We start from the raw sequence: 15,799 nt of genomic DNA, 5'->3' as shown, positions 1-15,799 counted from the left end.
AACTCTGCTACATCGGTGCATACAGCAGCAACTCTGCTACATCGGTGCATAGAGCAGCAACTCTGCTACATCGGTGCATACAGCAGCAACTCTGCTACATTGGTGCATACAGCAGCAACTCTGGGGCATAACTTCATATAATAAGGCAAATAATCAGACTTTTGGGGGTACATAGAGGGGGGTTATGGGAAGCCCAATAGTCTGAAAATTCCTCAAAGTCTTTAAAAAAAAATAAAAAATCTGCTTTTCAGGTAAAAAGAAAAAAAAAGTGTTTGCTTAGAAGAGTGATGGTTTCTATAGGGCGAAGTGTTGCTCAATCCGTATTTCCGCCATTGTGAAGGAGAAGGTGTCGCTGCAGCCGGTTCCCCGTCGAGCGCTCGGGATTAGGCGCCAAATCAAATAAATCTAAATCCGTTTTGAGATGACCTCAGCGCTCAGGAGGGAGCGGGGGGGAGGGGACGACGACTGATGGCAGAAATAAAAGTGGCGGTTTTGGGATTCTGCCACATAAAACAGCTCAGTCTGGAATAATGTGCAATAACGAAGTGTTTCCATGATGTCAGCGAGTTCCTGAGTGACATGTGCTGCGACTCGGGAAGCAGGAACCTGCGGCGGCTGCTCCCTGCAGGGGGCGACACTGAGCTTACGGGACATGCGTCATCCTGCAAAAAGCAGAAGATCCAAAGACTGACAGCACAAATAGCCAGTCAGGGGATGATGGGAGTTGTAGTTGTAATTTAAGAAGGACAGCCAGAAAGCTGCAGATAACTGTCCTATGCAAGAGGCTTTACACGCTGCAGAACTACAACTCCTAGCATGCCCGGGCGCTATGCGCTCTCCTGCAGAGACATAGAGGCATGCATTGTGCAAACGCCACCGACAAATGTGTCCCCTGACACAATTCTGCTGGGGGACGCTGCAGCCAGCCGGGCATTACATGGAGCGGTAGGAAACGTAAGCAGTAGGGGTAGTATCGGCAGTAGGTGTTATAATGAAGGAGTAGTGCATGGGGGTAGTGTGCGGCGGTGCCGGTAGCGGAGCAGCCACAGTAGTGTTTGTATATCTATGTCTTTGGATTGTAATGTGCACACAATTGCCGTGAAATTACTGGGCATGGAGCGGGCACTGCAAAACAGGCTGCACAAATAAGTGCAATTCCTAGGCTTATTAGTTTCCAGCAGAAGCCTCCTATATTGCAGAACGCCTGGTACATACGGACACCGGCGACCCCGTCACGGCCTCACGGTGACAATGAGGATTCATCAGTCAGGTTCAGTGACACGGTGCAATAATGTGTGGGAAGATTCGGTGCGAGGTACAGGCGGCACTTCTCGGACCTGTTAGAGCCCATTAGTGCCTTTTTTTGCAAACTCTGGATCCGGTCAATACATAGTTAACATTTCTTTGAGCCAACAGCTTTGATGCCAAGGTAGCGATGCCCATATATACCCATCAATGCCTATACCAAGAGCGTCCAGTGATTAGTATGTGTGTACAGCGTGTCCTTACCTCCTGCAGCTGCTGTATGTGTATACGACATGTCTCAAGATCACTGTCTCCAGGGACCACAATAACTCCCAGTGGGAGAGCTGCAATCACCAAAAAGAGAGAAACAGGGAGCGAATTAAACCGAGGAAGAAAAGGGAAGGGGAGGGTGGGATAAAAGGGGGACAGGGGAGGGATGGTGGGGGTCCGTGGTGAGGACAAAGGGGGCATAAGGAAGGGAGAAAGAACAGAAAATAAGAGGACAGCACACATTCTCCATGCAGAATATTGGAGAAGAGGATCCTGGTGCAATAAATGACAGGTATATTACACCACACTCTTCATCATCATAAATGGCTAAAATTGCAAAGTGCCTGTAAGAATAAGAAACTTTGTCATTTACTTGTTATTAAAAATTCTGTAAGCAGCACAGCGATTACAAGCTCTTTCCAATGGAGGCTTGTAAGCGCCGCTCTGAAGCTGGTTATATCGTGGGATCCGACAAGCTTCAGTCCACCTACGTTCTCCCGGAGCTGCAGAGCGGCACAAGAAGAACCGGAATGGTGCAACTGGTCCGAATAAGGCAATTATTCAAGAGCGCAATCCCCCCCCCCCCAACGCGCGTGCAGGAGAGCAATCCAGAGAACAACCCTTTACAAGATGGAGTACCCCTGTAACGTGATGCCACATTACTAAGACAGGCAATCACTTATCCCCCCTCTAATTTCAATAATCATGACATGCACTTGACTGATCCAATCCTCCAATGTTTATAGGAGGGTGAAGACTGGGGAGACAACTGTACGACCAGCTTAGGACATGTGCTGTGTACAAATGGCGCCGTTAAACAACCATGCATGCAAGTCGATTGTTTAATAGCCTGTGTAGACAGACAGATCGCATATATATATATACACAGAATATCGCGATCGGCAGCACGTTACATTTACACGGACGACGTGCTGCTGAGAACGATGGGTTTTCAGCAAGCTTTATGCATTGGGTGAATTAAGAGTTTTGCTCATTCATCGGGTGTTTGCTGGATCGTTTTCCGAGCCCCCGTTCCCCGATTACTGCTTCCACAACATCCCGGATATAACATGACTGGTGCATTGACCATTTATTATACAGGTATATCAAAGTTGGTGACCTGCGGCTTTTCTGTGATCTCCGAGCTGCTGCGGGACCTTATACCGTCGTCTGATATACATTATGTCACACCTTCTTCATCGCTTCTGTTACCGAATTACTGCGAGGATGAGGTCACAGCTCTCCGGCAATAGAGTTTTATGTGACCTCTCACGGCTCGTAAATATAAACTGCACAGTAAATGGCTGCTGTAAATTAATAATGAGCAGGGACAATAAACCCCCCCCAACCCTTAAAACCTCAGGTTTATAGCAGGTTATGTGCATGCAATACTCACAGGCTTCCCGCAGCTTCTCCTTGTCATAGTGCAAAGCCTCGTAGTCGTGCATGGAGATACGGCTGACGCGGAGGCGCAATCTGTCCGGGACGGTCTGCTGACTAAACGGCAAGTAGAAGACCACAGAAGAAAAGTAAGTGCACTTCTGATAATGCATCATAAGCAATTCCCAAATATAAAAAAGCACAGGATTCTCGAAGGTTAATGGCTGCTTTTCAAATCAGCACGCTGAAAAAGTCAACGTGTGCAATGCAAAAAACACAGGCTGCCAAAAACAGCACCTGGAAGGAAGTCGATGATGATGATGACCCACTCAACCTTTATTAGAGAATTACAGCGGTTGTCATCCTATGGGAGAACTGCTCATAATGCAATTCCCAAAAGCCTGGGCATAGCACCAATGTAAGATATATAACGCACGCCGATCCTTACTCGTTCAGCGGAGTGACAGACGTCCGCCGCTTGGTTTTCTGGACGAGGTTGGCTTGGTTGCGCAGGCTGATCTTCACTACGGAGGGCCCCAACTTGCACGGTTCACCGTCAACCTGCATGGGAATCGACTTGTATGTCCGCAGCAGGACCTCCCGACACTGGTGCAGGCGCTCGCCGTGTCCTCCGACCTGGAGAGCAGCCTGCGGCAAAGAGGACCACAAGGACGTGAGCGGCATAGCAAAGCTAATGAAGGAATATGTCACAGCGTAAAGGCCGAGGACAGAACAGAATACAGTGTGCGCAGACCTAGCAAGCGACCGTGTCGTCATGCTCCAGGATATACGGCAAAGCCAGAAAAGATGGCACTGCTAAAGCTTACACAGGAAACTAATGAAACCTCCTGGTATAGTTATACAGATGTACAGTGGTGTGCGGAGACTATATTGTCTTGGTGGCAGCATATCGAGCTAGAGGGCATTAATGCAATGATGCTTGGCATTACTAGAGCATGTGCATTATATGGGAGTATTATATAGCGCAATGCACTGGCAGAATCATCTAGTATACACATGCCGTGCAACATCTGCAATCACTGCAGCGGGCACAGGAGCAGGAGAGCATGCACGGATTTCCATGTACGAGGGCAGCGCTGCCACCTTGTGGAAGCAGGAAGCTCCTGCGCCATTATAATGTGCGTGCAAGCAGCCACCTGAACGGCGTGCTGAGAGTATAGATTACAGGGAGAAGGGCAAAAAAAAAAAAGGCACAAAGGAACAAACAGAGCAAGGTGACGGTCGCAGGGACATGTACAGTACCAATGATGCCATAGTGAAGCCAATCACTTCAATACATCCGTCATCATGCCTCTGAGGTTCAAAGTCATGGTGCTCACCAGGGTTGCCCCACGGCATAGTGCCAGCACAGTACCTGGACGGGGCAAAAACACCAAAACCAACAGATGAGCGCAAACGTACAAAGCAGCAATTACCATATAATACAGTAATTACCATATAACGTCCGGAGAATCAGCCTCTGTCTAACCCACACGTGTCAAAAGCCGGGGCCAAATCTGGCCATCGACACCAGAAACACCATCCCTATGTGGGGCCCATTATACTGTATGGAGGGCTATGTGGGGCCCATTATACTGTATGGAGGACTATGTGGAGCCATTATACTGTATGGAGGACTATGTGGGGCCATTATACTGTATGGAGGACTATGTGGGGCCATTATACTGTATGGAGGACTATGTGCGGCCCATTATACTGTATGGAGGACTATGTGGAGCCATTATACTGTATGGAGGACTATGTGGGGTCATTATACTGTATGGAGGACTATGTGGGGTCATTATACTGTATGGAGGACTATGTGGGGCCATTATACTGTATGGAGGGCTATGTGGGGCCATTATACTGTATGGAGGACTATGTGGGGCCCATTATTCTGTATGGAGGACTATGTGGGGCCCATTATACTGTATGGAGGACTATGTGGAGCCATTATACTGTATGGAGGACTATGTGGGGTCCATTATTCTGTATGGAGGACTATGTGGGGCCATTATACTGTATGGAGGACTATGTGGGGCCATTATACTGTATGGAGGACTATGTGGGGCCATTATACTGTATGGAGGACTATGTGGGGCCATTATACTGTATGGAGGACTATGTGCGGCCCATTATACTGTATGGAGGACTATGTGGAGCCATTATACTGTATGGAGGACTATGTGGGGTCATTATACTGTATGGAGGGCTATGTGGGGCCATTATACTGTATGGAGGACTATGTGGGGCCATTATACTGTATGGAGGGCTATGTGGGGCCATTATACTGTATGGAGGACTATGTGGGGCCCATTATTCTGTATGGAGGACTATGTGGGGCCCATTATACTGTATGGAGGACTATGTGGAGCCATTATACTGTATGGAGGACTATGTGGAGCCATTATACTGTATGGAGGGCTATGTGGGGCCATTATACTGTATGGAGGACTATGTGGGGCCATTATACTGTATGGAGGGCTATGTGGGGCCATTATACTGTATGGAGGACTATGTGGGGCCATTATACTGTATGGAGGACTATGTGGGGCCCATTATACTGTATGGAGGGCTATGTGGGGCCCATTATACTGTATGGAGGACTATGTGGAGCCATTATACTGTATGGATGACTATGTGGAGCCATTATACTGTATGGAGGGCTATGTGGGGCCATTATACTGTATGGAGGACTATGTGGGGCCATTATACTGTATGGAGGGCTATGTGGGGCCATTATACTGTATGGAGGACTATGTGGGGCCCATTATTCTGTATGGAGGACTATGTGGGGCCATTGTACTGTATGGAGGACTATGTGGGGCCATTATACTGTATGGAGGACTATGTGGGGCCCATTATACTGTATGGAGGACTATGTGGGGCCCATTATACTGTATGGAGGACTATGTGGGGCCCATTATACTGTATGGAGGACTATGTGGGGCCCATTATACTGTATGGAGGACTATGTGGGGCCATTATACTGTATGGAGGACTATGTGGGGCCATTATACTGTATGGAGGACTATGTGGGGCCCATTATACTGTATGGAGGACTATGTGGGGCCCATTATACTGTATGGAGGACTATGTGAGGCCCATTATACTGTATGGAGGACTATGTGGGGCCATTATACTGTATGGAGGACTATGTGGGGCCATTATACTGTATGGAGGACTACGTGGGGCCATTATACTGTATGGAGGACTACGTGGGGCCCATTATACTGTATGGAGGACTATGTGGGGCCCATTATTCTGTATGGAGGACTATGTGGGCCCATTATACTGTATGGAGGACTATGTGGGGCCCATTATTCTGTATGGAGGACTATGTGGGGCCCATTATTCTGTATGGAGGACTATGTGGGCCCATTATACTGTATGGAGGACTATGTGGGGCCCATTATTCTGTATGGAGGACTATGTGGGCCCATTATACTGTATGGAGGACTATGTGGGGCCCATTATACTGTATGGAGGACTATGTGGGGCCCATTATACTGTATGGAGGACTATGTGGGGCCATTATACTGTATGGAGGACTATGTGGGGCCCATTAAACTGTATGGAGGGCTATGTGGGGCCCATTATACTGTATGGAGGGCTATGTGGGGCCCATTATACTGTATGGAGGACTATGTGTGGCCATTATACTGTATGGAGCACTATGTGGGGCCATTATTATGTATGGAGGACTATGTGGGCCCATTATACTGTATGTAGGATTATGTGGGCCCATTATACTGTATGGAGGACTATGTGGGGCCATTATACTGTATGTAGGATTATGTAGGCCCATTATACTGTATGGAGGACTATGCGGGGCCATTATACTGTATGGAGGACTATGTGGGGTCATTATACTGTATGGAGGACTATGTGGGGTCATTATACTGTATGGAGGACTATGTGGGGTCATTATACTGTATTGAGGACTATGTGGGGCCATTATTCTGTATGGAAGACTATGTGGGGCCCATTATTCTGTATGGAGGACTATGTGGGGCCATTATACTGTATGGAGGACTATGTGGGGCCCATTATACTGTATGGAGGACTATGTGGGGCCATTATTCTGTATGGAGGACTATGTGGGGTCTATTATTCTGTATGGAGGACTATGTGGGGCCATTATACTGTATGGAGGACTATGTGGGGCCATTATACTGTATGGAGGACTATGTGGGGCCCATTATTCTGTATGGAGGACTATGTGGGGCCATTATACTGTATGGAGGACTATGTGGGGCCCATTATTCTGTATGGAGGACTATGTGGGGCCATTATACTGTATGGAGGACTATGTGGGGTCCATTATTCTGTATGGAGGACTATGTGGGGCCATTATACTGTATGGAGGACTATGTGGGGTCCATTATTCTGTATGGAGGACTATGTGGGGTCCATTATACTGTATTGAGGACTATGTGGGGCCATTATTCTGTATGGAAGACTATGTGGGGCCCATTATTCTGTATGGAGAACTATGTGGGGCCCATTATACTGTATGGAGGACTATGTGGGGTCCATTATTCTGTATGGAGGACTATGTGGGGTCCATTATACTGTATTGAGGACTATGTGGGGCCATTATTCTGTATGGAAGACTATGTGGGGCCCATTATTCTGTATGGAGGACTATGTGGGGCCCATTATACTGTATGGAGGACTATGTGGGGCCCATTATTCTGTATACTGGTTTGCCCGTGACTTAGTCCCAAGGTTTTCATTTTGGCCCTCTGTGTGTTTGAGTTTGCCATCCCTGGTCTAACCCCTCGGGACATTATTACTGAAGACATATGCAGGTATTTTGTGTCTCGGTCTTTATTTTTGTCGCTGCATTCTAAGAGCCATAATAACCTTTTACTCTTTTCCGGGACTAATAGAAGCGTTTTCTTTTTAGTGTTCTCTGCACAATATAAATAACATTATAGAGTCACTCGATGGATCGCTACGACTACAGCAACATCAAATTAATAAATATTTTTTTTATGTTTTCCTACTAGGGAACAATAACAAATAAACATGTAAATAAATAAATAAAAAAACTGAAATAAAAAAATTGCTTCTGTTTAGTCAGTACATTTTTTATGTTTTCGTCGAAGGGCTTGTATATATTTTGCAGGAGGAATTGGAGGATTTCGTTGGCACCGTTTTGGGTGAACGGGACTTTTTGATCACTCAAAATATAATATTTAAATGTAGTAGGTGTAATAATAATAATAATAATATTAGTAAATAGCCCCAATTCTAAATGTAGCATAGTTTTCCTGATAAGCCATGTTGCTTACCCTATGTCCAGGGCATTGCAGGAGCTTAGGTATCCATGGTTACGACCACTAACAACTAACTGTCACTATATCAGTGGTCGTAACCATGGATACCAACGCCACTGCAATGCTCTGCACAAGGAAAGCAAGATAGCAAATCAGAAGAACTATACTACATTTGTAATTGGAGGCATTTACTAACATTATTATTATTATTAGACGTACTACATATTGGGATAGTATCTTGGAGATGGGAATACCCCTTAAACTCCTGGACTGAAGCCGTTCCTTAAATGCTGGCGTTGCTGTGCCTCTCGGTGAACACATGATGGTGCTGTGTCACACAACCGCTGCAGTCAATCACAGGCTGCTGATCAGCTGCAGCCTTCGCTAGTTGTAAGACACAGCATGGACATTGGAGGTAAGTTTTCAGCTTCTTTTGTTCTGTGGAAGGGATTGTCCTGCAGTGGACAACAATTTTAACTCCACTGTTCACATTCACAATGTTTCCCATAAATTTTTATTTTCTTATTAATATTTTTTTGGTCCAAATATAGGATTGACACTGCGATACTTCCACAAGGGTGAAGTGTCACCGCGCCACCTTATCAGGCGGCAGAAGACGAGGGGGAGAACACCCGGCCGTCACCACTTACCGAGGGATATTTAGAAACACCAAACACTGTAACTTCAGCTCCTGAATTTTAGCCGTCAGGTCAGTGCCGTCACACTGCAAATATATATAAAGAAATACAAGTCAAGAAGACATGGAAAAAGCTAAAAATGTAATAATATGGCAAAGAGGAAATATTCCGCAAATAAGGATTTATTCCACTGCACATAATAATGTCTGTGAGTGCAGCTCTGGAGTATAATACAGGATGAAGCTCAGGATCACTAATGTAATGTATGTACTCAGTGACTGCACCAGCAGAATAGTGAGTGCAGCTCTGGAGTATAATACAGGATGTAACTCAGGATCAGTAATGTAATGTATGTACACAGTGACTGTACCAGCAGAATAGTGAGTGCAGCTCTGGAGCATAATACAGGAGGTAACTCAGGATCAGTAACGTAATGTATGTACACAGAGACTGCACCAGCAGAATAGTGAGTGCAGCTCTGGAGGATAATACAGGATGTAACTCAGGATCAGTAATGTAATGTATGTACACAGTGACTGCACCTGCAGAATAGTGAGTGCAGCTCTGGAGTATAATACAGGATGTAACTCAGGATCAGTAATGTAATGTATGTACACAGTGACTGTACCAGCAGAATAGTGAGTGCAGCTCTGGAGCATAATACAGGAGGTAACTCAGGATCAGTAACGTAATGTATGTACACAGAGACTGCACCAGCAGAATAGTGAGTGCAGCTCTGGAGGATAATACAGGATGTAACTCAGGATCAGTAATGTATGTACACAGTGACTGCACCTGCAGAATAGTGAGTGCAGCTCTGGAGTATAATACAGGATGTAACTCAGGATCAGTAATGTAATGTATGTACACAGTGACTGCACCAGCAGAATAGTGAGTGCAGCTCTGGAGTATAATACAGGATGTAACTCAGGATCAGTAATGTAATGTATGTACACAGTGACTGCACCAGCAGAATAGTGAGTGCAGCTCTGGAGTATAATACAGGAGGTAACTCAGGATCAGTAATGTAATGTATGTACACAGTGACTGCACCAGCAGAATAGTGAGTGGAGCTCTGGAGTATAATACAGGATGTAACTCAGGATCAGTAATGTAATGTATGTACACAGTGACTGCACCAGCAGAATAGTGAGTGCAGCTCTGGAGTATAATACAGGATGTAACTCAGGATCAGTAATGTAATGTATGTACACAGTGATTGCACCAGCAAAATAGTGAGTGCAGCTCTGGAGTATAATACAGGAGGTAACTCAGGATCAGTAATGTATGTACACAGTGACTGCACCAGCAGAATAGTGAGTGCAGCTCTGGAGTATAATACAGGATGTAACTCAGGATCAGTAATGTAATGTATGTACACAGTGACTGCACCAGCACAATAGTGAGTGCAGCACTGGAGTATAATACAGGATGTAACTCAGGATCAGTAATGTAATGTATGTACACAGTGACTGCACCAGCAGAATAGTGAGTGCAGCTCTGGAGTATAATACAGGATGTAACTCAGGATCAGTAATGTAATGTATGTACACAGTTACTGCACCAGCAGAATAGTGAGTGCAGCTCTGGAGCATAATACAGGAGGTAACTCAGGATCAGTAATGTAATGTATGTACACAGTGACTGCACCAGCAGAATAGTGAGTGCAGCTCTGGAGCATAATACAGGAGGTAACTCAGGATCAGTAATGTAATGTATGTACACTGTGACTGCACCAGCAGAATAGTGAGTGCAGCTCTGGAGTATAATACAGGAGGTAACTCAGGATCAGTAATGTAATGTATGTACACAGTGACTGCACCAGCAGAATAGTGAGTGCAGCTCTGGAGTATAATACAGGATGTAACTCAGGATCAGTAATGTAATGTATGTACACAGTGACTGCACCAGCAGAATAGTGAGTGCAGCTCTGGAGTATAATACAGGATGTAACTCAGGATCAGTAATGTAATGTATGTACACAGTGACTGCACCAGCAGAATAGTGAGTGCAGCTCTGGAGTATAATACAGGATGTAACTCAGGATCAGTAATGTAATGTATGTACACAGTGATTGCACCAGCAGAATAGTGAGTGCAGCTCTGGAGTATAATACAGGAGGTAACTCAGGATCAGTAATGTATGTACACAGTGACTGCACCAGCAGAATAGTGAATGCAGCTTTGGAGTATAATACAAGATGTAACTCAGGATCAGTAATGTAATGTATGTACACAGTGACTGCACCAGCAGAATAGTGAGTGCAGCTCTGGAGTATAATACAGGATGTAACTCAGGATCAGTAATGTAATGTATGTACACAGTGACTGCACCAGCAGAATAGTGAGTGCAGCTCTGGAGTATAATACAGGAGGTAACTCAGGATCAGTAATGTAATGTATGTACACAGTGACTGCACCAGCAGAATAGTGAGTGCAGCTTTGGAGTATAATACAGGAGGTAACTCAGGATCAGTAATGTAATGTATGTACACAGTGACTGCACCAGCAGAATAGTGAGTGCAGCTCTGGAGTATAATACAGGATGTAACTCAGGATCAGTAATGTAATGTATGTACACAGTTACTGCACCAGCAGAATAGTGAGTGCAGCTCTGGAGCATAATACAGGAGGTAACTCAGGATCAGTAACGTAATGTATGTACACAGAGACTGCACCAGCAGAATAGGGAGTGGAGCTCTGGAGGATAATACAGGATGTAACTCAGGATCAGTAATGCAATGTATGTACACAGTGACTGCACCTGCAGAATAGTGAGTGCAGCTCTGGAGTATAATACAGGATGTAACTCAGGATCAGTAATGTAATGTATGTACACAGTGATTGCACCAGCAAAATAGTGAGTGCAGCTCTGGAGTATAATACAGGATGTAACTCAGGATCAGTAATGTAATGTATGTACACAGTGACTGCACCAGCAGAATAGTGACTGCAGCTCTGGGGTATAATACAGGATGTAACTCAGGATCAGTAATGTAATGTATGTACACAGTGACTGCACCAGCAGAATAGTGAGTGCAGCTCTGGAGTATAATACAGGAGGTAACTCAGGATCAGTAATGTATGTACACAGTGACTGCACCAGCAGAATAGTGAGTGCAGCTCTGGAGTATAATACAGGATGTAACTCAGGATCAGTAATGTAATGTATGTACACAGTTACTGCACCAGCAGAATAGTGAGTGCAGCTCTGGAGCATAATACAGGAGGTAACTCAGGATCAGTAACGTAATGTATGTACACAGAGACTGCACCAGCAGAATAGTGAGTGCAGCTCTGGAGGATAATACAGGATGTAACTCAGGATCAGTCATGTAATGTATGTACACAGTGACTGCACCAGCAGAATAGTGAGTGCAGCTCTGGAGTATAATACAGGATGTAACTCAGGATCAGTAATGTAATGTATGTACACAGTTACTGCACCAGCAGAATAGTGAGTGCAGCTCTGGAGCATAATACAGGAGGTAACTCAGGATCAGTAACGTAATGTATGTACACAGAGACTGCACCAGCAGAATAGTGAGTGCAGCTCTGGAGGATAATACAGGATGTAACTCAGGATCAGTCATGTAATGTATGTACACAGTGACTGCACCAGCAGAATAGTGAGTGGAGCTCTGGAGTATAATACAGGAGGTAACTCAGGATCAGTAATGTAATGTATGTACACTGTGACTGCACCAGCAGCATAGTGAGTGCAGCTCTGGAGTATAATACAGGAGGTAACTCAGGATCAGTAATGTAATGTATGTACACAGTGACTGCACCAGCAGAATAGTGAGTGCAGCTCTGGAGTATAATACAGGATGTAACTCAGGATCAGTAATGTAATGTATGTACACAGTGACTGCACCAGCAGAATAGTGAGTGCAGCTCTGGAGTATAATACAGGATGTAACTCAGGATCAGTACCGGATCAGTAATGTAATGTATGTACACAGTGACTGCACCAGCAGAATAGTGAGTGCAGCTCTGGAGTATAATACAGGATGTAACTCAGGATCAGTAATGTAATGTATGTACACAGTGACTGCACCAGCAGAATAGTGAGTGCAGCTTTGGAGTATAATACAAGATGTAACTCAGGATCAGTAATGTAATGTATGTACACAGTGACTGCACAAGCAGAATAGTGAGTGCAGCTCTGGAGTATAATACAGGATGTAACTCAGGATCAGTAATGTAATGTATGTACACAGTGATTGCACCAGCAGAATAGTGAGTGGAGCTCTGGAGTATAATACAGGATGTAACTCATGATCAGTAATGTAATGTATGTACACAGTGACTGCACCTGCAGAATAGTGAGTGCAGCTCTGGAGTATAATACAGGATGTAACTCAGGATCAGTAATGTAATGTATGTACACAGTGATTGCACCAGCAGAATAGTGAGTGCAGCTCTGGAGTATAATACAGGAGGTAACTCAGGATCAGTAATGTAATGTATGTACACAGTGACTGCACCAGCAGAATAGTGAGTGCAGCTCTGGAGTATAATACAGGATGTAACTCAGGATCAGTAATGTAATGTATGTACACAGTGACTGCACCAGCAGAATAGTGAGTGCAGCTCTGGAGTATAATACAGGAGGTAACTAAGGATCAGTAATGCAATGTATGTACACAGTGACTGCACCAGCAGAATAGTGAGTGCAGCTCTGGGGTATAATACAGGATGTAACTCAGGATCAGTAATGTAATGTATGTACACAGTGACTGCACCAGCAGAATAGTGAGTGCAGCTCTGGAGTATAATACAGGATGTAACTCAGGATCAGTAATGTAATGTACACAGTGACTGCACCAGCAGAATAGTGAGTGGAGCTCTGGGGTATAATACAGGATGCAACTCAGGATCAGTAATGTATGTACACAGTGACTGCACCAGCAGAATAGTGAGTGCAGCTCTGGAGTATAATACAGGATGTAACTCAGGATCAGTAATGTAATGTATGTACACAGTGACTGCACCAGCAGAATAGTGAGCGCAGCTCTGGAGTATAATACAGGATGTAACTCAGGATCAGTAATGTAATGTATGTACACAGTGACTGCACCAGCAGAATAGTGAGTGCAGCTCTGGAGTATAATACAGGATGTAACTCAGGATCAGTAATGTAATGTATGTACACAGTGACTGCACCAGCAGAATAGTGAGTGCAGCTCTGGAGTATAATACAGGATGTAACTCAGGATCAGTAATGTATGTACACAGTGACTGCACCAGCAGAATAGTGAGCGCAGCTCTGGAGTATAATACAGGAGGTAACTCAGGATCAGTAATGTAATGTATGTACACAGTGACTGCACCAGCAGAATAGTGAGTGCACCTCTGGAGTATAATACAGGAGGTAACTCAGGATCAGTAATGTATGTACACAGTGACTGCACCAGCAGAATAGTGAGTGCAGCTCTGGAGTATAATACAGGATGTAACTCAGGATCAGTAATGTAATGTATGTACACAGTGACTGCACCAGCAGAATAGTGAGTGCAGCTCTGGAGTATAATACAGGATGTAACTAAGGATCAGTAATGTAATGTATGTACACAGTGACTGCACCAGCAGAATAGTGAGTGCAGCTCTGGAGTATAATACAGGATGTAACTCAGGATCAGTAATGTAATGTATGTACACAGTGACTGCACCAGCAGAATAGTGAGTGCAGCTCTGGAGTATAATACAGGATGTAACTCAGGATCAGTAATGTAATGTATGTACACAGTTACTGCACCAGCAGAATAGTGAGTGCAGCTCTGGAGTATAATACAGGATGTAACTCAGGATCAGTAATGTAATGTATGTACACAGTGACTGCACCAGCAGAATAGTGAGTGCAGCTCTGGAGTATAATACAGGATGTAACTCAGGATCAGTAATGTAATGTACACAGTGACTGCACCAGCAGAATAGTGAGTGGAGCTCTGGGGTATAATACAGGATGCAACTCAGGATCAGTAATGTATGTACACAGTGACTGCACCAGCAGAATAGTGAGTGCAGCTCTGGAGTATAATACAGGATGTAACTCAGGATCAGTAATGTAATGTATATACACAGTGACTGCACCAGCAGAATAGTGAGTGCAGCTCTGGAGTATAATACAGGAGGTAACGCAGGATCAGTAATGTAATGTATGTACACAGTGACTGTACCAGCAGAATAGTGACTGCAGCTCTGGAGTATAATACAGGATGAAGCTCAGGATCAGTAATGTAATGTATGTACACAGTGACTGCACCTGCAGAATAGTGAGAGCAGCTCTGGAGGATAATACAGGATGTAACTCAGGATCAGTAATGTAATGTATGTACACAGTGATTGCACCAGCAGAATAGTGAGTGCAGCTCTGGAGTATAATACAGGGTGTAACTCAGGATCAGTAATGTAATGTATGTACACAGTGACCGCACCAGCAGAATAGTGACTGCAGCTCTGGAGTATAATACAGGATGTAACTCAGGATCAGTAATGTAATGTATGTACACAGTGACTGCACCAGCAGAATAGTGAGTGCAGCTCTGGAGTATAATACAGGATGAAGCTCAGGATCAGTAATGTAATGCATGTACACAGTGACTGCACCAGCAGAATAGTGAGTGCAGCTCTGGAGTATAATACAGGATGAAGCTCAGGATCAGTAATGTAATGCATGTACACAGTGACTGCACCAGCAGAATAGTGAGTGCAGCTCTGGAGTATAATACAGGATGTAACTCATGATCAGTAATGTAATGTATGTACACAGTGACTGCACCAGCAGAATAGTGAGTGCAGCTCTGGAGTATAATACAGGATGAAGCTCAGGATCAGTAATGTAATGTATGTACACAGTGACTGCACCAGCAGAATAGTGAGTGCAGCTCTGCAGTATAATACAGGATGTAACTCAGGATCAGTCATGTAATGTATGTACACAGTGACTGCACCAGCAGAATAGTGAGTGGAGCTCTGG

General features: G+C 44.7%; 1 protein-coding gene across 1 annotated transcript in view; it reads right to left on the bottom strand.

Moving 5' to 3' along the window:
* DGKZ (diacylglycerol kinase zeta) overlaps positions 1-15,799 on the bottom strand; it is a 115,659-nt gene that overhangs the window by 19,480 nt on the left and 80,380 nt on the right. The window contains exons 19-23 of the mRNA XM_073658862.1: positions 8,831-8,904; positions 4,159-4,270; positions 3,344-3,543; positions 2,912-3,012; positions 1,510-1,589 (exon numbers count right to left, since the gene is read on the bottom strand). Coding sequence (XP_073514963.1) covers positions 1,510-1,589; positions 2,912-3,012; positions 3,344-3,543; positions 4,159-4,270; positions 8,831-8,904 — 567 coding nt within the window. The remainder of the gene's footprint in view (positions 1-1,509; positions 1,590-2,911; positions 3,013-3,343; positions 3,544-4,158; positions 4,271-8,830; positions 8,905-15,799) is intronic.

The sequence above is a fragment of the Phyllobates terribilis genome, unplaced genomic scaffold (genome assembly GCF_046119375.1).
Source record: "Phyllobates terribilis strain yellow unplaced genomic scaffold, ASM4611937v1 Scaffold_13__5_contigs__length_258822181, whole genome shotgun sequence".
Lineage (NCBI taxonomy): Eukaryota > Metazoa > Chordata > Amphibia > Anura > Dendrobatidae > Phyllobates > Phyllobates terribilis.
Note: the sequence above shows the minus strand (reverse complement) of the source record. Positions and strands in the feature narration are given on the sequence as shown.